Consider the following 26,589-nt stretch of genomic DNA (forward strand, 5'->3'; position numbering starts at 1 on the left):
CTTTCTATTGGGATTATTTTGTTTAGTGAACAGTGCACATGCATCAAATTCATTCAAACCTCTTCATAATCTTCAAAACTGCAATAAGGTCACCTCTAATCTGCCACCCTTCCAAAGAGAACAGTCCCAACTTCTTTTAACTTTCCTCAGAACTTAAATCTACATTGTGCTCAAGTAGCGACATCAGGCATGAAGATTATGGTTGCTCGCATCTATACCATCTCTTGGTTAATATCATTCCTATGAGTAGGTGACCTGAGTGTGCACTGTTCTCCTGTTGGGGACTAAGCAATGACAGCCAACAAATGAGCTTATCAATAAGTGTGAATGCAAATTAAACTAGGATCTGAACTCATCACTGGTTGAAATTGTATAAAGACAAATTATGGATTTTTAAAAAAATTAACCTAAGGAAACTGTTTTGGCAAACGACTGTTACATTTTGTGTTTCATACATGAAATACTATGCACAGACTAGAAGATCATAGGCATTCTTTTGTACAATATCACTGGTACAGAGAGAAGAGGAAATTAGAGTCAAGTTTTTACAATCTACATTGTACTCATGTAGCGACACAGAATCTTCAATGTCTGGTCATCAATCAACTGCCCTGTTGTGGGATGGTAATAATAATAATAATCCTTGCATTTGATATAGCACTTTTCACGTCTTCTAGACGTCTCAAAGCGATTCACAGAATATAATGTAAAGTGAATTGACTGTATATTTGTGAGCAAAATGCGGCAGCCAAATTGCGCACAGCAGTGTCCCACAAACAGTCATGGATTGAAGTGATCAAGTTATCATTGTGATTTTTTTTCTTGAGGAATCATTATCAGGCGTGTGAATAAGAAAACTTGCCCAAGGTTTCGCCCTGCTGGGAAACAAACCCAGGTCTCTCGCTTGAGAGGCAAGTGCTCTAACCACTGAGCTACAGGACTCCACACCTTATCATGTAGCACCTTATCACGTCGTTTAGATGTTGCAAAGTGCTTAAGAGAGTATATTGTAAAGTGTCATGTCTGTGTATTTTCGTGGGTGCAAAATGGCAGTGAAATGACCATCTAGTGACTATTATCCTCCAATAAACATGGTGTCCACAAAGCTGCTCCAAATGCCTCTGGGGAAATACTATAGATTGACGATGATGGATCACAAACTAGTGATGACTCCTAGTGGTCAGATAAAAGCAGTGTTGAGAGACCTGGAAGTAGGACACCCACCGATTCTCTGCCACAGAGGGCAGTGCTATAGGGATGAAATAGTGGGATTTACTCTCAATCATTTATGTAAAGATTATTTGTGTTCATTCTATACAAGAGACTTATGCCTTTGAGAGGAATCACTTTCTGTTAATTATCACCCACAAAATACACAGTCACTACTTTACAATATATTCTGCCAAATGCTTTTATACAACAACAAAATTCCATTTGTATAGCGCCTTTCACGTCGGGAGGACGTCCCAAGCTGCTGGACAGACCCGAACTGAGGGTCGGGGTGGGGGAGGGTGGAGAGCAGGGGTGGGAAGCAGGGAGATTGAAAGCACGGTCGAAGAGGTGGGTCTTGAAGGTGGCAAGGGAAGGGTCCAGACGGAGGGATTGCGGGATGGAGTTCCAGAGGGTGGGGGCAGAGTGGCAGAAAGGCCCGCTGGCCCGTCACATCCACTGCCAATAGTGGGGTGAGCAAGGCGGGGGATGTGAAGCAGGGCGAAGCCCTGCTGAGCGGAGGGAGCGGTGGTAGGAGGTTAGGAGGTCGGGGGGAGCAAGACCGTGGAGGGCTTTGAAGGTGAGAACCAGTATCTTGAACTATATGCTCTGTGTGATGGGAAGCCAGTGGAGTTGGGCGAGGATGGGGGTGATAGGGTCGCGGAGCCTAGTGCGGGAGAGGACACGGGCTGCAGAGTTCTGGATGATCTGCAGCCTATGGAGGGAGGAGTTGGGGAGGCCGACGAGCAGTGAGTTTGCATAGTTGAGCCTCGATGTAATGAAAGCGTGTATGAAGGTTTCGGTGGCCTGCGGTGTGAGACAGTGGCGGAGGCGGGCGACGTTGCAGAGGTGGGGGAAGGCAGGGTCATGGCGCAGATGTGGGCTAGAAAGGATAGTTGAGGGTCAAACAAGACCCCAAGATCCCGACTGGCTTAGCAAGGTGGGGTGTGCAACCATGGATGGTGATGCTGTCAGTGCCTGAGGTGAGGAGGTGCTGACGGGAGCCAATCAGGAGAGCCTCGATCTTGTTGACGTTCAACTGAAGAAAATTAGCTCTCATCCAGACTTGATGTCTGACAGACATTCTATCAGGACAGCAGTGGTCCTGGAGTCAAAGGTGGAGGCAGAGAGGTAGAGTTGGGTGTCATCCATGTACATGTGGAAGTACGAAATCAAATGCAAGGAATATTATTATTTATTTCTTCAAATTTCTCAGCAGCCTGGGGTGAGAGACAGTGGAGGAGCCGGGCAATGTTGCGGAGGTGGGGAATGAAAGCAAGTTGTTGTTGTGCTCAGAGGTAACACTTGAGATCGCAAGCCAGGAATCGGCAAAAAAAAAGCTCCAATCGAGAGGCTTTCTGCCGTGGACAATTTATATCAAAAAAAATCTCAGCAGCAAATAAATAAAATAAGTAGATATTAAACAAAATACAGGTTCCATTGTAACAGGATACATTGTCAGCCATTATGGAATCTTATCTCACAGTATTCCTTTGAGGCTAAGATATTAAGGCTTATGCACTTAGAGGATTTCTTTATCCAAGTTTACTCTTTATCCCTTAAGGTTGCCATGGAAGTAGCACTGCTACTGAAATCACACACAAATGGGGCGAAAGTCTGCACCTTAAGTGCTGTATCGCAATTAATACGGGCACTAATAAAGTAATGTAAAGGTTCAAGGACATGTTATTATAATTTTCTGATACACCTCCTCACATTCCTGAAATCCATGACACTGGGATAGAGACTTTTATATAACCAAGTACAGTAATTGTCATTGAAATGAAAGAGGGCTTTATCTCACATTTCCACAAACAATTGCATTTCTGTATTTGTGGAGGTCCTTCTAATGAAGGGAAGGGAAATAGTACAAAAGCCAGAGACAATGAAACACTTGAATTCTCAGTTTACTTCAGCAATGTAGTTTCATCTGACAAAACAGGGTTTTTCTTCTCGATGGTCACTTGATTCAATTGGGATTATGATCTTTGGTAGATCAAGAAACCAAACGTGAAATGGATAGCTGCACATGTGGGAATCAATCTGTAGGTCAAACATTTTATTTAAATGAGTAATCCACCTATATAAGGATATTTAATTCAGTTGGTAAGGTTTGCAGAGATAATAACAAACAATTTTTTAATCTTCAAATAAAATTTTTAAATCTTTAAATAAATATCCTGACTCGAACCCCCAGCTCAGGTGCAAACCCTCGACTGTCCAGTGCCTTGAGACGTCCTCCCTATGCAAAAAGAGCTATGTAAAAGCAATTTGTTATTTGTGTTATTATGTTGTTAAATTGGGATTTTTGAGTTTACGAAATTAATTAGGTTATGGAATTAAGTGTTACATGATTAAGTGAGAAAAATGGACTCAGCTTTGACACTCAGCCAGTTTCATCCTTGGGGTTTCAAAGGAGTGAATTTAGTCAGCAACAAGTTCAATTAAACTTTTGACAAAGAGTTTGTCAATAAAATATGGCCACAAATGGGTAAGCATTATAAGTAAAGTGTTATAAGCTTCTCAAAGGATTGATTTATAATTGATTAAAAAAATGAAATATTCCAATTAGTGTATGTGAAGTAGTAGCAGGACATTCTGAATTGTCTTCAAACATAAAAAGTGGTTGCTCTCTACAAACAAGTACACAAAAACACACAGTCACTCCAATTTACAGTATATATCATGTGAAGCGCTTTGGGACACCTCTCACTGTGAAAGGATTATTATTATTAAGAATGGAATCTCACACCTTTGATCACTTTTCACCACACGTTCCCCACCTACTTAGTTGCTTTTACAAATACTGCATTATGTACGCATTGTCTCTCTATATGTACATATAAATATGAGAGTGACTCAAATCATACTTGTGTAGAGGCTGTTCTTGAGCAAAAGGCAAAAGTTGTATATCACATAAGTAGAAAGTTAACCTGGTCTAGAAAGTCACAATATTATCAAATATTCTTCATAAACTACTAAATACATGTTTTCAAATATTGCCAAACAATATTTCAGATTATGTGTGAAATTATTGGTTTGAACTACGGTATATCTTATTCTCCATCAGATGTACAGATGCTGGAAAAAGGCACAAATAGTAAAAATAATTTGCACTTTCACAGAAAATGAATTCCACAAAACGTTCAGTCAAGTGTGATGGATAAAATGTGCAAGCAGGCAGAGAGGAATTTTTGGCCAATTTAGTTTTACAGGAAGTTTAAATGTGAGAAAAGGGCAAAATTGAAATTTAATTGAAAATGAAATTGACTGCAAACCTTTCTCAGTTCCTGCATTTTCCCAAGAATGTCGATGCTGCCAGTTAGACCTGTTTAAATAATAATAATAATTTTATTTGTGATGCCTTATCACATCATCGGAACATCTCAAAGCTCTTCACAGAACTTCAGTGTAAAGAGTTGTGACTGTGTATTTTTAGGCAAACATGCATTTGCTTCTGTACTTCTAACAATGACTACCCAGATAACTTTGCAAATGCAAAATGTTAAATAATAAGGATTCTAATTCTAATTTAGAGGAAAAACTTTATAAATGTCACTCTTGAATGAGGAAGCTGACTGCAAAAAGATCTTAAAACAGAAAAAATGCAATGGAAATGGTTTGAGAGCTGAAAAAAAGTAACTTGGGAGAAATCTGCTCCAACCTGAGATCATTTTCAGGGAAGTAGAGTTCTTTCAAGTTGAGATGATGTGCATGGGGTTTCCTGAATTACATACAATTTTTATCCTAAGGCACTTTTTACCATTTGTGCTGTCATTTTCCTTTCTGAGCATTTTCACAATAGAATCACGGAATAATCCATTCCACTTTTTGTCCATTATATATCCTTCAGCAGTCTGAAGGTTCCTACATCAAGAAGTTAAAATATGCTTAGTAAATGGAAGACACGTGCAATACTTCTGAAAAGTCATCTTATTCTCGTGGTAAATGAGGACGCACCCAGTTGAAATTCTGTGACAGTTAATTTAGCCACATCTGGGTAAGAGACATCAGTGATCACTGATGTGGGACCCGGTTTCAGTACAATAATTCCCACAGACCTGGAGAAGCCCATGGCAATTAATACCACTGTCTGAGCATCACAGTAAACCATGCGTGCTGCAGACTGTCCCTACCCTGCCCTTTTCCAGTTGGGACCGTTGCTCTGGTAAATCATTAACAATGACAAGCCAGACTAGCATCAGGCTACAGTCAAGCCATATGCTGCTGTTGTGGCCTCACATGAAGTGTATGATGGTTCAGGTACACAGTCTATATTTATATATACATATATTGCGCTTTACCCAAAACAATATAGATTTCAATGGAATCATCCTTTATTGTTTTTCAAATTTGATGCTGAGTTATTTTTTAGGACAGTTGGAAGGTTTTGTAAAATTTCTGTCACAGTGAGAGTTAGGGCTGTTACAACTGGCACAATTGCAAGATTTGCAAAGCAGCTTATCAAGAATGCCAGAAATTGCAAGGCTCGAAAATAGGCCATCCGAGTTTCAGCATTGGGCATAAGCAGATTTGCAAATTGAATAGTTTCTGATATTCACATCCCAGAAGTCAAAACTGATACATCAAATATTGCAAATCAGCCCCAAAATATCCCATCAATTAGACCTCAATGGGGATTCAATCACATCGATTTGATATCTACGAGAGCTTTTCTAAAACAAAATCAATGGGCTGTGTCATGTTCTTCAAAATAATTCTCAAACTGTTATATTTGCATATCTGAATTTACACTTCTGGTAGTGGGTGCAGATTGCAATAAGAGTGGTGCATGGCATTTTGTTTATTTTGAACAAACACAATGATTTGCAGTGCTAACCGTGTTGAAATATTAACACTGTACATGTACATTTACACACTTTGGTGAGTGCTTGTGAAGGAGGATGAAAAAATTCAAAACATTGAAGCGTAATGTCTCCCACAGGGCGAGAGCTGCATCAAATCAGCAGATGGCCCAAGATAATAATTATTTATATACATGTAGCTGAGAGACTGGTGAAGAATATGCTTTTTCTCAAAAATACTAGCTTTGGATATGCTTCACTGTAAAACCTCAAAGTGCCTTATGCTCTGAAGTAAATCCTCAGTTCACTTAGGGTTGAGATATGAATCCCACTTATTCAATTCTATTTTATAGAGCAGAAGCCAGAGTTACACTACAATAGGAACATGGTACTGATATTCAAATCACGTTATTTGGTTTGCAGCATATGCATGCATCTTTGGATGTAAACATAAAGTGCAGAATCCCCCTAACAAAACCAGTGTTATTTGTATACAGTACCACCATCTGTGCAGCTTGATTTATCCTAATCACCATTATTATTCAGCACTGTACAATTGCAGAACAAATTCATTTTCCAAATGTTTGAACAGAGTGCGATAATCACATCTTAAAGGGTTTTGGCCAATAAGCAGGGTCTACTGTGTGCTGGTGCTTGCCAGCAGTAAGCATGTAACAATCAGTCCACTGTCAAACTTTCAGTGTCAACGTACAGGGCTTTTGAATAATAAGACACTAATTAAAATGGTTATTTTGGTATGCATATGTCAGTCTTAACAATAGAGTGTTCCTTCCTCAAAATGTAGCAGCAACCAACAAATTAACCTGAATGGTTGTTGTAATTGAGGGACAATCCCTGGCTCTTTAATGTTACTCCTCCCAAATACAGCTTTTTACTAAGAGCTCTTCAGTTATTTGAATACCTGCCAAATTAATAATGAAGCCTATTTCCAATTGCACACAACGAGGAACCCTTAAATTGAAGTCAGTTGCTTGTTTTCTGTCAGAACACATATGAGACAGCCAGAATAGCAAAGCCCAATTGTGTACATTAAAGTTGCAGTGTCTGCGGTTTCGAGCATTAGTGTCTGTCAGAATCGGTAAACTTTTCAAATCAGACAGTCGGGTAAAATGTACTACAGTATACTGCACATAAAAGCAGAGTGCATGGAAGATATGGTGGATAATGCTGGGTAAAGTGAATGCAGAATGTTTGATCACAATTGCAGGCAACATAACAATAATCCTTGCGCCTTATTGTGTGGTCAAGGTGTCTCAAAGCGCTTCCAAGGATATACTGTAAAGTGGAATGAGTGTATTTTGCGCACAGCAATGTCCCACAAACAGCAATGGAGTAAGTGGCTAATTTTATTTTGGGGAATTTGTCAGCCAGGATACCAGGAGAAACTCCCTTCTCTTTTTGAATAGTGCCATGAGATCTTTAACATCTGAACAGGCAGACGAGACTTTGATTTAATGTTTCATCCAAAGGATGGCACTTCGGACAATGCAACACATCCCCAGCACTGCACTGGAGCGTCTGCTTAGATTATGTGATACCCAGTACCGACGTGGGGGTTGAACCCACGAATTATTGACGCAGAGGCAAGAGTGCTACCACAGGGCTATAGTCAACATCTAACATTTCACATTAATACAGTCTAGTTGAACCAAAATAAAAAAGGTCTATTTTTTTCTCCAAAAGAAAATCTATATACTGGAGATATTAAGTGCATTGTTTCCAACAAAATATACAGTCATTTTACTTTACAATATATTCTGCAAAGTGCTTTGAGACATCTCGAAGACGTGATAAGGCACTATATCGAATGCAAGAATTATTATTATTAAAAGGGTGGTTGGTACATCCTTACAAGAATATGATCACAATGGAGAACCATGAATTATACTCCATTATTCACATCTTTCTGGTGAGACAACATGGTATAAATCAGTTTAGTGGGATCTGAATACGATTCATGCTAGCACCTGGATGAAAAGAGCACCTTAAGAAATAGGTGCTTTGAGATGTAAAAGATGCTAAAGTGCAAGTTGTTGTGGTTTTCAGAGGGTAGTTTTGTGTCATTAATGTATAATATTAATGTTTAATTATGTCCATGCATCCATCCAGTACTGTGAATGAGCTTTGGGACATCCTCCCAACATAGAAGACACTATAACAATGTTAATTATATTATATTGTATAATTGTATTGTATTGTCAAAAAGCAGCATTTTCTCTCTTCATCTCCTGGCCAATATGATTTTAGAGCAGGAGATATAAGGGCTTTTTGCTCCTAACTGCTTTACTGCTGGAAGTGATAAATTGTACCAACATTATAAGATGGGCATGAACACTTAAACGGGAAATTAAATAAAGTCAAGCCATTAATTGGGTAAACTGCATAAGATAATTTAACGATTAACTGAGATAAAATGTAGATGGTGTGGGTAGCATCTTGACAAACAAGAGATATTTATTGCTGAAACTCAATATTGAAAATGTGAATTTTGCAAACTGGAAGTTGCGCGAATTCTCACTTTTGTTTTGTGACTAGAATTGCAGGATTCTCAAGTAACAATGTTAAAATAATTTCAATGCTAAGGGCTCTTCTGCTTTCTAAACTTCTGTTTGACTTTTCTGAGAAACACAACAACAAATTACATTTGTATCGTGCCTTTCACATTGGGAGGACATCTCAAGGCCCGAGACAGTCAAGAATTTGCACCTGAGCTGGAGGTTGGGGTAGAGGGCAGGGAGGGTAGGGGTAGGAGGGTCACTGAACGTCCAGTCGAAGAGGAGGGTCTTGAGACGGGCCTTGAAGGAAGTAAGGGAGGGGGCGAGGCAAAGGGAACACCCTAAGAAGTCTGACAAAAGATTGGAACCAAACTTCCAATTATAAAACAGTCTTTGCTGGTCTTTGGGATTCTGATGTTTAGTGCAGGGCAGACAACAGTTTTTGGCCAAGTGCCGAAAAGTCCCTAATTTATTAACATTCTCAGGTACTGGATGAATTTGTTTGCATCATATTTTATTGCTTTAAGTTCTTTTCAAAAAATGCACTTTCCAATCACAGGCTGGCTCCATCCAATCAAAATAAAAAACAAGAACAGAACATTGACTCACTTTGCTTTCTCCATAGATGCCTCCTTGACCTGCTGAGTGTTCCCTGCGACTTCTGTTTTTGTTTCAGATTTCCAGAATCTGCAGGATTTTGCATTCAATCAAAATACAATATCGTTGCAGATGAATGCGGGAAGTAGAGCTATGCGATTGGATCTCAGAGATGGGTGGTCAGAATCCAAAGCTCTGAGGCCCAAATTCATAGCCCTGCCTCTACAGAACTGTGTACGTTTACAAGTGGTTGTGTGTGTCCAGATTTATCAATTCTCGTTTTAGTGAATTTGATGTCAAATTACAAAATTTCAATCATGATTACTGCAGATACATCCAGTCTGTGAATGCTATGTTTTCAACTTCAACTCATCTATTTGGCTCACATGTGCAAGAAACTCTATGGACTTCTACTACGATCAATAAACAAATATCTACAGACAAGTGTCATAAATGGTATTTTTTTTTAAGACGAATGTACTTGTAAAAAGAAGTTATAAAGCGTGCCTGAGAGAGTATTTTTGAGTTACATATTATGCAAGCCAATTCACCATTTCATTCAAATTGGTGACTAGCTGTGTTGGGCGATATAAACTAAAGGGTTATTACTATTCTTCTTCATTGTTGTGGGTGGAATCACTCTCTTTATTGTAATATGTAAAGTTGACACAAATGGGTTAAGTCATAATGCATACAAGATTGCACTTCACTCACATGCATACATTCTTACACGCTCAGTTAAGTCACAGGAACACAACAATGTACAGGACCAGAAAAAGAATATCGAGGTCCATGTAACTGGACCCGAAGGAAAATAAAAATCACATACGTTGTCTAGATCATACCCCTCAATGATTTTTTTTTGATTTTGTTGACCCAAACTGCCCCTCCTGCCTCTAAACTGTCCATTCAACTTTCCCACCTACACGTGGAGATTTATATTAAATTTACATTTATATAGATTTTTCAAGTCAGGTGGCTATTTCAAAGTGCTTTACACAGTTGGCTGGATACCTGAGGTGGAGGGGGGGGAAGAAACGATGACCAAAACCATGGTCAAAGAGGTAAGTCTTGAGGCAAGCTTTAACTGTGGGGAGAACAGGAATGCCTTGATCTTGTCTAAGTTTAACTGAACAAAATTACAGCTCATCCCAGACTTGATGTCTGACAGGCAGTCAGAACAACAACAACAACAACAAGATTCCATTTATTGAGAGCCTTTCACGTCGGGAGGACATCCCAAGGCGCTGTACAGTTGGGTCAGGACCCGATCAAGGGGGAAATGGGGAGGGGAGGGGAGGGAAGGGAGGGAGCGAGGAGGGGGTAGAGAGTCGAGAGAGGAGCTGAAGGCACGGTCAAAGAGAAAGGTCTTGAGACCAACCTTGAAGGAGGAAAGGGAGGAGGCGGCGAAGGCACTGGGGGATGGAGTTCCAGAGCCTGGGGGCTGAGAGGCTGAAGGCCCGGCCACCGATGGTAGGGCGGTTGGGGTGGGGGATGTGGAGCAGACCGGAGCCAGAGGAACGGAGGGTACGGGCAGGTAAGTAAGGGGATAGTAGGTCGGAGAGGTAGGAGGGAGCAAGGCCGTGAATGGCCTTGTAGGTGAGGGTGAGGATCTTGAATTCGATCTTGAATTCAGAACAGTAGTGTTCCTGGAGTGGAGGGTAGAGACAGAGATAGACTTAGGTGTCATACAACAGAGAGAAGTGCTAGAGAAGGATGGAGTGGTTGACAGTGTTCAAAAGTGGCGGGGAGATTGAAGAAGCATAGAGAAACACTGGCCACAGATGGAGAGAATTTGTTTGCAAACTTTGGGCAGGGCAGTCTCAGTCCTGTGGATAGGGCGGGATCTGGAGTACAGGGGTCCATGCAGGGAGTGCCTGGAAAGGAAAAATAAAGCAACAAACAAAACATGTATGGAATGTAAACCAGTTCCACCGAGTAATATACAGGATACAAGCTGTACTTGGGGCAGGAAATCATCAAGATGTGTAGGATAATTCTGTCCCCTGCAATTTCCCCTCCACTATTCAAAGCAGAAATGCTGTTAAAATGGCACTTGATTAGTCTCTGAACAAACAAGCACTAACTACACTAGAGCCCAGTTATAAAACAGTAGTTGGGGTCCATGAAATTATTATTAATATTATGAATTGGGGTCCCAACCTGCTGGGCAGCGCTTCCGCATTAGTTGTGCAATCCTTCCTTTGGGGCCCTGTTGACGTTTAACTAGTTTAACACTGCCTAGCTTGCCACTGCAAAACATGTCTGACAAGCTTCCTGCTGCTTATCAAGCTAGGATCACCCTACCTATTAGAGTTTGGGTTTGAGCTTAACAAGAGCCAAATGGGAAGAATTCCTGCCCCCAGTGACCAGGCTGGAACCCCAAGTCCTGCCAACCAGTCAGGCGGCTGGTCCATGATCATCAGTGCCTTGGAGTACTGACTGGTTACCAATCAGTCTACTGAGACCACGTAGGTATGACTCCATTCTGATATTCCATTGCCAAACACATCACCTTGGAACTAACTGAGCCCCAAAGAAATCCTGCTTACCTTCCCCCACGGAGGATAATAATTTAAATGGAGGACGCACAAGCTCTGTGGAAAAGCCCTGCAAACACGATCTAAACGTTTTTTTAAAAAAATCCATTTACAATACATCGCATTTGATTCAGAGCTCACAATGAATGCTCTTTCGGTTCCAGACATTAATACCAGTAACTGGAGAAAACCACTGGTCTGGAGCAAAATGTATAATACAATGTTATACTGTACGTAGAAGCTTTCTGCACATAGTAGGCACAGTGAGCATGCACTGGCAGTAGACTGGTTACATTGGCATGATCACATATCTCTGGTCAAGTTGAGTTCATGTTATCCACTGCTATTGTTAAATACAATCTAGTTACTCAAAGGAGGACGGGGGCAGATATGTTTTCCATTGGTATTAGCGGCAGTGGCTTGTGTACCGACTGATTGAGGTTAATCTTAAGAACTGATCAAATAGATTTCTTTGCCAACAGTGATTAGTACTGTAAATTCTCTGTATAATTAAGAACCTTAGGAGATGTAGTTTTGTAGTAAGTACAGGCTAGTCTTGGGAGTTATCTGAGTTCATTTCTTGACAGAGAAAGAACAATAAGTACGAGGTACTCCATGCAAGTAGAAAAAAATGTTTATTCATTCTTAAAAAGGCTTCATGTACTTTATAGCTTAGTTTTAGAAACTGCTTCTTGCATATCAACTGAGACAGGTATTGATTGACAAGTGGATGTTATCTCACCTCAGATATTAAAAAGAAATGCAATTATATTAACCAAGTGGATTATCCAAGAGATTTGAATGGGATTTTTGGAAATCCTTGTTTTATAATTTACACTGAGCAAAACACCCAGCATAAACATTTTTGGTTCTTCACGATACAGTGTGATTTGTTCAGGGCCGGCTGCAATATGGAAGCTGATGTATTGAATATGGTTAAACATCACAAACTATTTAAAGCATAATTTTCATATATCTTTTGCTTGTGGAATATTTAGTTCAAAAAATGAACATCGACACTAAATAACATGCTTTAGATCAAAGGACATTCACCAAGCAGCTGATAAGACTGCCCTCTATTGGCCAATCACACTCCTCTTTTTATCTGACTTCAAATCGTATTGAAAATTCACAATGACCAAATTTAGAAAGCAGAAGGAAAATTGGATTTTTATAGCACGAAAGATCACCAAGCATTTTAAAGTAATTATTGTCAAGTATAGTTTCTGTTTATTTTGAGGCAAATAATTATATGTAGGGAATTTTTTGTCTCAAATTAAAAATTCCACAATCAAACTCTATTCTTTTTTAAAAAACAAACGTGTAATCAGTAAAAATACATGAATTTTCCAGGGTTCAAAATAACTAATGCAGTTTAATGGATCATCAGCAATATTTTCTATGACTTGTTACAACCAAAATCTTGATTTATTTTTTTAAAATTAACACTATGTAGTCAGTGCACATTGGGACTGTGTGAGAGAACATTGAACTCTGCGCATACCTGTTCATCTGCTGGTAGCAATGCGAGTTTAAGAGTCGAATATTGGTATCTGCTTCCTGCAATTGACTTATTTTGATAACTTGCTATGGTTTGGACCAGAGCTGCTTACATTGCGTTTAGGTGGGTGGAACTTTCCACAGGCCTGGGAGCTGAACCATATCTAGTGGACGGGCTGGGTATTGTTATACACTCACTGGACCTGAACCTAACCAAGATCAAACAGCAACACATCACTTCTCAAAGAATCCAAAGGGGCCAACCTGGTATTCCTTTGACGACGTTCCCTAGGTACAAGCGCTCTGGGACGCTACCCCATGTGAACGGCACTATGTAGATGCAAGTTGTTATACATCACTTGAGTGACTTAACATAGTTAATATGCAGCTACCCTCCTCTTCGATCGAGCTACCCTCTTACCCTCCACCCTCCCCAATCCTGGCCGCCAGCTTGAGTCCAAATCCCTGACTATCCAGCACCTTGGAACGTCCTCCCGACACATGTAATTTTGTATTGTAATTTGAGGGCAGATACCAATATACAGAGAGAATTCCACATTATTAGGAAGGTGGTGAGGACAGAACAGTGGACATATTTAAGAACATTTAATATGTCCTTCAGATGAGACATTAAATCAAGTTCCTTTCTGCCCATTCAGGTGGACGTTAAGGATCCCATGGAACTATTCGAAAAGAGAAGGGAGTTTCTCCCAGTGTCCTGGCCAACAAATCCCTGAATAACATTAGCCACTCACTCCACGACTGTTTGCGGGACACTGAGGTAGCAAACTGGCATCTTGAACAGTTAATCCGGTTTACAGTATATCCTGTGAAGTGCATTGAGATGTCCTTCCAATGCAATAAAGCGCTATATTAAATGAATGCAGGATTAGTATTATTTTTATTATAAACATATCAAAGCAACTTCTTCCTCGTTTTTAAAACAAACTATTGACAAATAAACAGTAAGGCACATAATAACAATAATCCTTGCATTTGATATAAGCCTTATCACGTTGCTGAGACATCTCAAAGCGCTTCACAGAGTATACTGTAAAGTGGATTGACTGTATATTTTGGGAGCAAAACGTGGCAGCCAATTGTGCACAGCAGTGTCCCACAATAGTCATGGATTGAGTTAACATTTTTTTAAAGAGATTATTACCCCCGGAAAACCATCCGCCAATCTACTAGCAACCAACCCTACTTACTGCAAGTAATTTATTTACGTGGATTTATTTTAGGTGAACTTCAAACCTAGAACAATTGAACTTACAATACATTTTTATAATGCTTTTCACATCAAGAGGCTGTCTCATAGCATTACTGTGAGAAATGTAAAAAAATGCAGAAAAATAAACAAAATAAAATATGGAAAAACAGAAAATGGGGCAAATATTACTGGCAGAGAAAAAAATACAGAAATAAGCAAAAGGAACAAAGATGAAGAAAGGTTGGTCAGGAAAACTGCAGAAGAAACCAAAACACCCTCGGTGAAACAAAAAGATTGGATCAAGATAGTTCAACAAAAAGATGGAATAAGGTAAATGCATTGAATCTAATAATAAACAATAACAATCCTTGCATTTGATATAGCGCCTTATCACATTGTTGTGGCATCTCAAAATGTTTCAAGCAGATTTTGTGGGCGAAATTTAAAGTCAAATAGGAAATTAAAAGAACTTTTCTTACCTTAGTCACAACAAGATCACAAAAGAGGTTAAAGAAAGCCCTTCGTCCCATTTGATCTCATCTTTTCAGAATAGAATTAACATTTCTGCAAGTGTTGCTCTGGGTTTACGTGGCAAACTCCTGCACAAGCAGCAGATATTTTTGTAAAGCTTCTTGAAGTGAAATGCTCATTGCAAGAAAGCAGCTAGACAGTTAGCAAATTGCTTTTGGATGACAAGATTTTTTTAATAGGCAGTTAGTGCCACACGTAAATGAGGTAGGTATATTAGTAACTTCTTGTTCCTCTAACAGGTTGCTGTGAATTCAGCAATTATTTCAGTAAACCATCATTTTCCAGACTTGTAGCCAGTCCTCAAAGCTTGAAACGTTGTTGGACTCACTTGGTTTTGAAGCTGAATTCAGATACTACGCTCCTAATCTTGAACTCCCTGCCTCAATTCCTCCACCTCACCCCCTTATCTATCTTTAAATCCCACCAGAAAACCTCTCTCTTTGAATGCGTTTAGGGTCACCGTCCCTTTGCCATTGCTCAGCATCTGACCAAGATGTTCCAAGATATTATCCTACTTAAGGATGATAACATTTGTTGTTTGTTTCTTAACTTTATTACTTGAGCACAGAAAACTTGCCAAGCATTGAACTCAATTCCTTTGGCCACTATTGAGCCTGTACCAACCAATTTTTGATTTAAACACTTAATACAGTACAGAGAAAGTTTCCTTTGCTTGGAACAGGTTGATAGGCTAAATGGCCTCCAGGTTCTGTTTTCCTAAAATGGGTTCAAATTTAGGGTAAATTATCCTTCCCATCGATATATATATACATGTATATACACATGGGCTGAAAATGATGCAATTACTATCTCCTGAGGTACGTCATACTGAACCAAATGCATTGTGCAATCTAGTTTCTACCGTTCAATGTAACACAAATCTGGCTCCTGGCAAGATCTGATATTTGCGACTCAAGAGTTTTCTATTTGTGAATCCTGTCTTTGGAACTTCATAGTTTACTTCAAGCACTAAATACAGGGAATTACAGTACTTAAACAGGAAGGAATTCACAATAACACACTTAAATACATGCTATTTATGCTTTTTGGATACATGATTTATTATTTATAGACATTGTTATTTGGAAGGTTAACATACCTCCATAGTGGGTGGTTCCTTTCTCCGTCCTCGGACCCAAGCTGATAAAAGGATAAGAAAGTCATAATTACTAAATGTCATCATACGTCTCAATTATTTGCTATTTGTCTTAGAACAAGAATGAAAGCTAGTGCACGAAATCTTCAGAAATTCTTGTTCGAACAATACTGTATTTTACCTGTAACATTTGGTACCCATAGTGAGTATAAACCAACTAAGACACAACAGTGCCTCAGTTAAAACTGATGAATCATACACTTAAATATGACCATGATAATCGTGGGTTCACATCACACCGGAATTAAACCTTAGGATATAGCAGAGGAATGCATCAACTGAAAAACAAACTCTACCTGTGTTACATACCTGTTGTTTACTAATTGATGGTGGAGTGTTGGCAACCTAATGTGAAGTGGTGCTCACAATCTCCAGATGGAGAAAGACAATAGCAATGCTATTGTGAAAAATCTGCCCAAGGATGATGTGGGGGTGTGTGGGTGAATGTTTCACTAAATAATCAAATCAGTTTATTTTTCTGTTAAATATGTATTGTGTATTTCACTGTATTTCAACTCTAGTCTATATAAATCCAAGTTGCTGTTGTTGTTGTTGTCATGTTAAGAAACAAAGCAAAAAAACAAGAGAACAGGTCGAGTTCTGTGGCTCAGTGGCCTTGCAAGTGAGACACCTGGGTTCAATTCCAGGCAGGGCGAAACTTTGGGCAAGTTTCCTTACCCCACACGCCTAATAATCATCCCTTCAAAACAAAACAATAATAAATTGGTCATTTTCAATCCACGACTGTTTGAGGGACACTGCTGTGCGCAATTCGCTGCAGCGTTTTGCCCACAAATATACAGTCAATTCACTTTACAGTCTATTCTGTGAAGCGCTTTGAGATGTCGAGAAGACGTGAAAAGCGCTATATCAAATGCAAGGATTATTATTATTATTATATTAATTGTACATCACACTCTAGAGAAAGTTAGACAATAGTAACTCTTCAGTTGTAATTGCTAATTTTATAAATTGAGCGCCACTTCTTCATTATGTCTCACCATGTATCTCTGGAGTTCTGGGAGGAAATAGGCTGCTCATTTATTCTGTTCTGAAATCTAATTGCAGTGGAGTCCTGTAGCTCAGTGGTTAGAGCACTCGCCTCGCAAATGAGAGATCTGGGTTTGATTCCCGGCACGCCAAAACCTTGAGCAAGTTTCCTCACTCAACTCGCCTGATAATAATCCCTCAAGAAAAAATAAACAAATAAATAATTTGGTTACTCAATCCACGACTGTTTGTGGGACACTGCTGTGTGCAATTGGCTGCTGTGTTTTTTGCCCACAAATAAACAGTCAATTCACTTTAAAGTATATTCTGTAAAGCGTTTTGAGACGTCTCGAAGACGTGAAAAGCGCTATATCAAATGCAAGGATTTATTATTATTATCATCATTATTTATACAACAAGATTTCATTTATAGAGCACCTTTCACATCGGGAGGACGTCCCAAGGCACTGGACAATTGGGACGGGACCCGAGCAGTGGGGAAACGGTCAGGGTGAGGGGAGGGAAGGGAGGGAGCGAGGAGGGGTAGAGAGTCGAGAGGGGAGCTGAAGGCACGGTCAAAGAGAAAGGCCTTGAGACCGGCCTTGAAGAAGGAAAGGGAGGAAGCGGCGAAGGCACTGGGGGATAGAGTTCCAGAGCCTCGGGGTTGAGAGGCTCAAGGCCCGGCCACCGATGGTAGGGCGGTTGGGGCGGGGGATGTGGAGCAGACTGGAGCCAGAGGAACTGAGGGTACGGGCAGGCAGGTAGGGGGATAGTAGGTCAGAGAGGTAGGAGGGAGCAAGGCCGTGAATGGCCTTGTAGGTGAGGGTGAGGATCTTGAATTCGATCCTCTGGGGGATGGGGAGCCAGTGGAGGCGAGCGAGGGTGGGAGTGATGTGGTCCCGAAGCCTGGTGCGGGACAGTACACGAGCTGCAGAGTTCTGAATGACCTGCAGCTTGTGGAGGGAGGTGGCGGGAAGGCCGGCGAGGAGAGAGTTCCCATAGTCCAGCCTTGAGGTGATAAAGGCGTGGACCAGGGTTTCAGCAGTGTGAGGGGTGAGGTAGTGCCATAGTCTGGCGATCTTTCGGAGGTGATGGAAGGCGGTGCCATATATATGTTATATTATAGTGGCGCATTGTCAGAGGTGCCACCATTCGGATGAGACCTTAAACCAAGGTCTTATCTGCCTGTTCAGATAGATATTAAAGATCCCATGGGACTATACAAAAAGAGAAGAGAGTTTCTCTCAGTGTCCTGGCCACCAACTCCCCCAGGTAAGAAATTGATCATACAGTTCATGGCTGGTTGTGGGGCACTGCTGTGTACAAAATTGACTGTCAAGTTTGCCAACAGATGAACAATGACGAGAGAGTGAACAAGAGCTCCTACTTGTTATCCAGCGATTGCTACTGAATTATGTGTGTGGAGAACCGATGAGAACTGGATCAGGATTGAAGCGCTTTGGGACGTCCTCCCGACGTGAAAAGCGCTATATCAAATGCAAGGATTATTATTATTATTATTCCCTGTAATACAGTCTACGGTTAAATGGCCTGACCACGACCCACTGTCTGAACTCCGAGATAAAGTATGGTCATTTGGGCAAAGGACTGGAGGGGCTGTTGATGTCCATGGAGCCATAACCCCCCCAAAAAAGTCAGACAGCATGGTCAGAAAGGAAGAAATCTGCCGTCTGGAATTTAAGGCCGTACAGCACCAGTCTGCAACCAACCGAATCACTGATTAAACAAGTGAAAGGAGCTGTAACAGGATTTCACACTTTCAACAGCATTTCAAGTAGATGACAGAACACATTCATTTTTAATATCTGCTGCACGCATCGTTTTGAACTATCTCAACCATACTTTCTATGTCACATAGGGGTCGTCTCAAATGCTTTCATGGCAAAATTAGCAGAACGCTCAAATTTCCTTTTGTGGAACAAGTAGCTGGCAATGAGAAGCACTTCAATGGAAAAGAGCTTTTGTGGGTTAGAGAGTTAAACATAAGCCTTTTTAAAATGATTAAAAACAACCATTCTTCAAAATCGCATGCTACTGTAGGTCATTCCATCAGCATACCTCCAGACTTCAACACTCTTTGTTCACTTTTTAATTTGCATGCTTATTAGTATGTATGAGGTTTGCATCAAGCTTTAATATGCGGACTGGTGCAGAATACATTGTAATGAGCATAAAATTGAGCACTCAAATTAAAACCGCATTGTAATCAAAATGTTACACCGAAGGGCCAAGGTGACATCAGCATGCTAGGTGCACAACACAATTGCTAAACCTCCACAGGCACTCTGGAGAATTTCCTTTTAGAAGCTGATCTGACATAACCCATAGTGTTAAATGGGATCTGTACTCCTTGAATGTGCAGATGACCACACTGAATCACAATTACAGGACCAGCAGTCAACAATGGGTCAAAAGAAAATTGAAGATACCTCTCTTGCAATTTGGCGCAATTAATATTATTACTTCTAAAGAAAAGAGAGAAAGGTTAGTACAGAGTGAGGCTGCTTCTGAGATTAAATAGCTCTAATATGGATCTTCTATCATGTCCACCCTCCTTCCTTATCGTTTCACCAGATTGCAATTTTTTTTGTCCATCCTGACTTTCTATACATCAATAATAATCCTTGCATTTGATATAGTGCCTGATTACGTCTTTGAGACATCTCAAAGCACTTCACAAAATACTATAAAGTGAATTTACTGTATATTTGGTGGGCGAAACCCAACAGCCAATTGCACACCGGAAAAGTGATCCGCCAATGAACTAATAACTGGGTTCTTACTTACTGGTAGGTAAACAGAGGCATGTGTAGTAAGGAAATTTGCCCAACGTTCGCCCTGCTCAGGAATCAAACCCAAATTACCTCATTACAAGAATAAGCTCGTATTTACAATAATACTAAGGAAGAACTACTCTGTTACAAGCTTGATAATGTTCCATTTAGGTAGCTGTCGTTTGTATGGAATAATGTAAATAACAACAAAAAATTACATTTGTATAGCGCCTTTCACGTCAGGAGGATGTCCCAAGGCACTGGATAAGGATTAATGAGATAGAAATTAATTCTAAGAGTACACAATATGCTTTTCAGAATATCATTTTCAGAATTTCATCCATTTAGATGTCAATTATATTTTTTCAAATGGAGAGGAAAGTGTACAAAAAGCACTCGCTTCTGAACTCTGTTCTCATCCTACTGTATAAATATTCTGAGGAAATTAAGGAACAGCAATATACACATAAGTGGAAATCATAGGCGTAAAAAATCTCAAGTAAAGGAAACTCCTGAGTAAGTACTAAATCCAGCTTATTCAACCTCGACTGGAACCTTAAAGTCCTGACATGGAGCTTGAATCTACAACCTTCTGACTCAAAGGCAAAAGTGCTACCAACTGAGCCAGGTTGACACCTAAATCTTGATCTTGTGCAGTGGCCTTTAACACTCCTAAACAATCTCACTCGGGAAGTAGCAATCAAATAGAAGATTGATTGATAAGAATTTTGAATGTGAATGTGGAGCATTATGATTTAAGTGTGCCTAAAAGCAATAAATGACTTCTTATAGAAACGGATAGAAGTAAACAAATCTAAGAAGAATCATATCTAGATTTAGGAAAGACGTAGACGATGGCAGGCTCCATTGTTTCTCTGAAAAGCAAGATAAAACCTTGAGGATAAATTTGTTGTCTTGGCTTAATTGTGCCTTTATGATGCTTCTGTTTGACATTCTGCTCCACTGGTTCAAGAAAATCAAGTAAATCTATTAGACTTCCAGTGGGACTGTAAATCCCCTTGTGTACTCGCCTGACTGAGCTGTAGAGATTGAAAGGGGGAGGGCGGAGCGAAGGGATGGAACTGTGACTGTGACCGCACATTCCAATATAATGTGCAGTGGAGCTGACTGCCAGCTGGGAGGCTGACCCGGGCAGCCCTAGAGGAAGGGGAGTCCCCACAGCGGAGCCACACTTTCTAGCCTCTCCTACATGCCACACTGAGCAGATAACACAGAAAATCTCAGCCTTTGCTTTGCTTAGTACAAAACTCGGGGCAACGTAGAAAATTCTTCAGTTAGAACTAATGCCTCACGATACAATGGCCAAAATATAACATTTGGTTTCGTACCAGTTTTTCATCAGAAAAATGGCAGCCAGCGGGCACTAAAGATCTGATTCCGCTCACTGTTTTAAGTTGCAGACCAATCACAAATACACCCAGATAAGTCAGAGAGTACCGTTCTACTGCATGGTCAGTAGGGACTGATTTTGAAGACATGAAATGTTGTTCCTCTAGGGCCTGGGGCAGCCCCCTTATGTCACAGCAACATGAACTGTATGCAGAGCTCCAGGTGCGGCCTGACCAGAGCTCTGTACAGTGTCAGTACTGCTTCTGGGGATCTGAGCTCAAGCGATTTAGCACCGTAGCACAGCTTCCGGTTTGCCATGTCCATTTCTGCCTCACTCACCACTGGGTGGAAACATTTGTTACAACAATCAAAGTGACCCACAGCTCTTCTCTCTCAAAGAACAAAGAGTGTTCCAAATGTTTTCATCTACACATTGCCCAATTCTAAGAAAATCTGTCTAGAAACTGCCATTTTTACCATTGCATTAGCGTTAGATACAGGTTCCACAATGGGATACACTCCCAGATGATGAAAGGCTTAAGAATTCAAGGTCGGAGATTTCAGTCAAGCATGGGACTCAATATTACTTGTAATACACTGTATATATTTTTTGAAATATCTCTGGATGGATTTGTCATTTCATAACATTTAGTTTTTATATTTTGAGAGAGAATTTTTTAAAGGAACATACAGAAAACCTGTTTCAAAATGAAAACTGTATTTAAGAACTTGCCAAATTCAGGACTCTGAAATAGCACCTCCCAACATGAAAGGCGCTATTACAAAAGTCATTTTGTTGTTGTTATTGTTAAGAGATGGGAGTAAATCTAGATCCAGGTGGAATTTCTCTTGTTCACTGTATGCATTTCATTCAGGAGCTGAGTAGAGTTGAAATCATCACTTGGTCTGCAGGAAAAAATTGTTGTCTATTGGTATAGACTTAAAGGAAACATTAATTCAGAAACTACCTCCCTATCTTTGAAGTAATTACCATTATTAGGACTCCTCAGTTTTAAGGAGCACCATTATGAATAATAGTCCTTGCATTTGATACACCACCATATCGTTGCGACGGCTCAAAGAGCTTCATAGAATATACTGTAAAGTGAATTAACTGTATAGTTTGTGGGGAAATGCATCAGCCAATTGTGCCCAGCAGTCGTGGATTATGACAACAAATTTACAGATAGTGAGCAGAACATGAAAAAGAAAACTCAAACAAAATCCTGGGCAGCTTTCGATTCGTGCCTAAAGAGAACCAAACACTGTCACCATGAGTCTGAATGGACATTCATTCACCCAGGAGGGATCCGTGTATTCTCTTACCTTCCCATTCAGTGGGAATATTTTCTATTCCAAATTCAACTTCTTCTGAGTGGGCAGGTTCTACCATTCTCTTTTCACGGACAGACTGACCTGAAACAAAGAACAAGTGTCGAAATATCAACACACAGATAATGTAAAGAGAGTTTCCCCTCCCCTCTCATTACAACAATATTTTCACTTCAGTATATGCAGTACTGATCCAAAAAAGGGGGAGAAGAGGAACAATTTATTTTACCTTGCAAGCGCTAAGGAGTTCAAGAAATAATTTTGTGTAAAATCCTGTTCTCCTGGAAAGGATTGGTTTACATGGGTTGATTCATCATGAAGCAAAGCAAAAGGGCTCCAAGAAACGTTTGATGCATTGAAATTGACCCCAAAGTGCAAATAGCAAGTCAACAGAGTTTGGCTCAGAGAATGGCAACTGAGATGTATCTATTGTATTCCGTCCCAAAGTAGTAACTGAACCTAAACACATTCCATTTACAGTTTATATAGCAGGATACGTGGTGCTTAACCCATTGATCCCGTAGTTTTAGTTGTGGTTATCTTAGTCACATACGAGACTTGAAAGTGTGAAACAGCTCCCTGCTGAGAGTGCAGTCTTCAGATATGTTTTATTTCAGTTCAGTGCTAATTCTGCAGTTGGGGACCAACATACTGAGTGCTTGGTACCCCAGACTGATAACATTCTTATGTCAGTGCTCGGGAAACGTAAAATATCAAGCAAGTCAGGGACTCTGAGCGCACAACCATTATCTAGTCTCCCTGGCTGTGGTTTCGATCTCCCTGCTTCCGCCTGTGCCCTCCACCCTCCCCCACCCCGACCCCCAGCTCGGGTCTGTAACTCTGTCTGTCCAGCGCCTTGGGACATCCTCCCGACGTGAAAGGCACTTTACAAATGTAATTTTGTTGCTGTTGTCGGTGTTTGTTTTAATGGTAGGAGTGAGTTTCAAATCAATGGGTCCCTCTTTTTTGTTTGATTCTTTCCCAGGAGGGGGCAGGTCTTCCTTATTCCTTATTGCCATCCCTCCACCATCCACATCCTTATTCTTTTTTGTAACACTCCCTGGCCTTTCCCAGACTGACAAACAAACAAAAATGTTGACCATGTGCATGTTTTTATTGTTAAAAGAAACAACATTAAAAGCAAAAACATAGTTTAATACAAAAAAGACCAAACACATTTCAATTAGACTAGTTATACCACAGATATATTCAGTAGACTCAAAAAAAGCATACACTTGACAATCTTTAGTTTTCCTTACACCACTTTGCATCCACTTGACCACCTGAAATATATTTTAATTGTTCAATCTTCACAAGCGTTAAAAACGTCAGCAACATGTGGGTACCGTAGAGTACAACTCCTCATCAAAGAGATGTCAACTGTGAGAATGAAGGACTTCCCAGCCTAGACCATAAGCAAATTCTGTCATGGGCTTATACCAATAACTTCTTTTCCAGAAGTGAGAGTACAGTATTACTAACCAAGGAAAGCTGATGCTTTTTNCTAAAAAAAATCAGGAATCTTTTTTTTGCTATTTTCACTGAATATAGCAACATAGGTGGAATTCAGCAACCAATGTGTTTTTATTTCAGTCCAATATTTGTAACATTACAGTGCAAGCATTTGGCTTTTTTCCTCCCTTTGTTACCATCCTCCTATGAATATAGAAGTACAGTATTTTTATAAAGAAGTAAATATTGAGCTACATATACGCTCACCTAAAATATATAGTTTAACGATTTTCATTTACAACTGCTCACAGGTTATTTGGTTTATAAAAGCTGTGGTATTTTTGCTGCCAATGCAAAATCACTAAAAAAAACATTGTTTGTGGGACACTGCTGTGGGCAATTGGCTGTCGCATTTCACACAACTTGCATTTATATAGCGCCCTTCACGGCAGAGGCTTCTCGGAGCGCTTAGTAGTGGAGCCCTAAGCCGAGCCACGGGGAGGAAGCGCGACCTGAAAATGGGGAGAGACGGGGCATGGCGTAGGGATTGAGGGAGAGAGGTCCACAGCTTCGGAGCGTAGTGGCTGAAAGCACAGTCACCGATGGTGGGGCAGAGGTTCCAAGGGGCAAGGAGGAGGCAGGAGCCAGTCGAGTGAAGGTAGCAGGTTGGGAGAGGGCAGGTTGGAGAGATGGGAGGCTGCCAGGGTGTGAAGGAATTTAAACACAGGAGTGAGGATCTTGAAATCGATCCACTGTGACAGGGAACCAATGGAGTTTGATAAGGATTGGGGTAATGAAGGTATAGAGTTCAGTGCAGGTGAGAATGCGGGCGGCAGAGTTTTGAATTAGTTGGAATTTTGTGAATTGTAGAGAGGGGAGACCACCGAGGGGGCATTTGACCACTCAAATGCCCTCAAACAAATATACAGTAAATCAATCAAAACATTTTTGATTGATTGCTTTTTTTGATTGATACAGGCAATTCATTTTACAGTATATTCTGTAAAGGGCTTTGAGACGTCTCAATGATGTAATAAAGCGCTATGTCAAATGCAAGGATTATTATAATTATAGCTGACTTTATCCTATACAGGTCGTACCACAAGCTTGAAATTGTCCTTTTACAATTGGAGACCCTTCCTAAAGAGATGCTTTGTTCGGAAACTGTTTTCTCTGGGCTCAGGCCAAACATGTTCACTGTAATTCAACACTGCTAATGTTCAAACAATTAGCTCCACCATTGCTTAGTTCCTAATTTATTAATGAATAATTGCAATCATTACCATAGTACATAGTAATCAATTTGAGAATTACTGCTCAGGAGGTGTCCGTTTGGAGCCAGTAAAAGGTTGCTGAATTAAAAGAACATACATTGGCCTTTCATTAGTCCTCATTTGTTTATTTTATATCCTGCCAAAGCATTTTTATCAGGCACTATGCACTATTTTGTCCTTTATCCAAGGGAATTTTCACAGCACTTCAGATGACATCAGGAGAGTAGTGTTACTATGGCTATCGCGCAAGGACCACCAAGTTCTACAGTAAATGAAGGAATTGAGGACAGTGAGTCAATTCATCAGCTCAAGATGCTTAGTCCAGGAAACAAAAAGCTGCTGGAGACTACTCCCTACTCATTGGGGGAAGTTTGTTCACAATCTGCTTCCAAATCAGTATTCAGCATCCAATTGGGAGAATAGTGCCTGCTGGCGAAAATAGCCAAACACGCAACATCAGAAAAAGTACACTGAGCATGTCATCCACTCTGGATCTGTGACCTTTGGAATTTTAAGAGAAAGTTCTTGCACTTGGGGCAAGTGATGTTCATAGTTCTACATTTACACTTGTATATTCAAGATTGCTGAATGTGATCTATTAAGTCCACCGCTGAAAGTCTCAGGGAGCAATCATCTGCTTTCGAATTTACTCTCATTTATTGCCTCTTGTTGATTTTCTTCCCTCTTTCCTGAAAATGTAAGCCTGTTTTTTTTCTTTTACAGGATACATCCAGTGCCTTGGGACATCCTCCCGACATGAAAGGCACTCTACAAATATAACTTTTTGTTTGTTGTTGATACAGAAACTTGGGCTCTTCTTACCCTTTGGTTCCTCACTCAATATCCACTATTCATGTGTGCTCCTGAACAGGAAGTGTCAACAATTGCTAGCATGGTGGTGGTGGTGGGGGGGGGCAGAGGATGTTAATTTCATAATCAAGCTTAATTCTGTCCTCAGTGAATCCATATATATAGATCTCTGTTAGGGCTGGGCTGGATAGCAGTCAGAAGCTGTTTTCCCCACCCTAACTTGGGCGTTGAGGCCAACTGTACCACCTCTAATTCTGCTCTGGCTGAGATCAGCAAACTGGGAATCAAATCTGGCACCTTACAACCATAAAACTCAGCTACTCAACAACAACAACAAAATTACATTTATAGAGCGCCTTTCACGTCGGGAGGACATCCCGAAGCGCTGAACAGTCAGGTGTCAGGGCCCGAGCATGGGGGAGGGGTGGTATAGGGGTGAGGGAAGGCAGAGAGGTGGGAGGGCGACCAAAGGCACAATCGAAGAGAAAGGTCTCGATAAATTTGCTGACGTCTTTTTAC

General features: G+C 40.5%; 1 protein-coding gene across 1 annotated transcript in view; it reads right to left on the reverse strand.

Moving 5' to 3' along the window:
• The window catches only part of ndufaf2 (NADH:ubiquinone oxidoreductase complex assembly factor 2), an 85,589-nt gene that overhangs the window by 923 nt on the left and 58,077 nt on the right, over nt 1-26,589 (reverse strand). The window contains 2 exon segments of the mRNA NM_001292383.1: nt 16,011-16,051; nt 22,529-22,618. Of these exon segments, the coding sequence (NP_001279312.1) occupies nt 16,011-16,051; nt 22,529-22,618 (131 nt within the window).

This window comes from Callorhinchus milii, unplaced genomic scaffold (assembly GCF_018977255.1).
Source record: "Callorhinchus milii isolate IMCB2004 unplaced genomic scaffold, IMCB_Cmil_1.0 Scaffold1, whole genome shotgun sequence".
Taxonomy (NCBI): Eukaryota; Metazoa; Chordata; class Chondrichthyes; order Chimaeriformes; family Callorhinchidae; genus Callorhinchus; species Callorhinchus milii.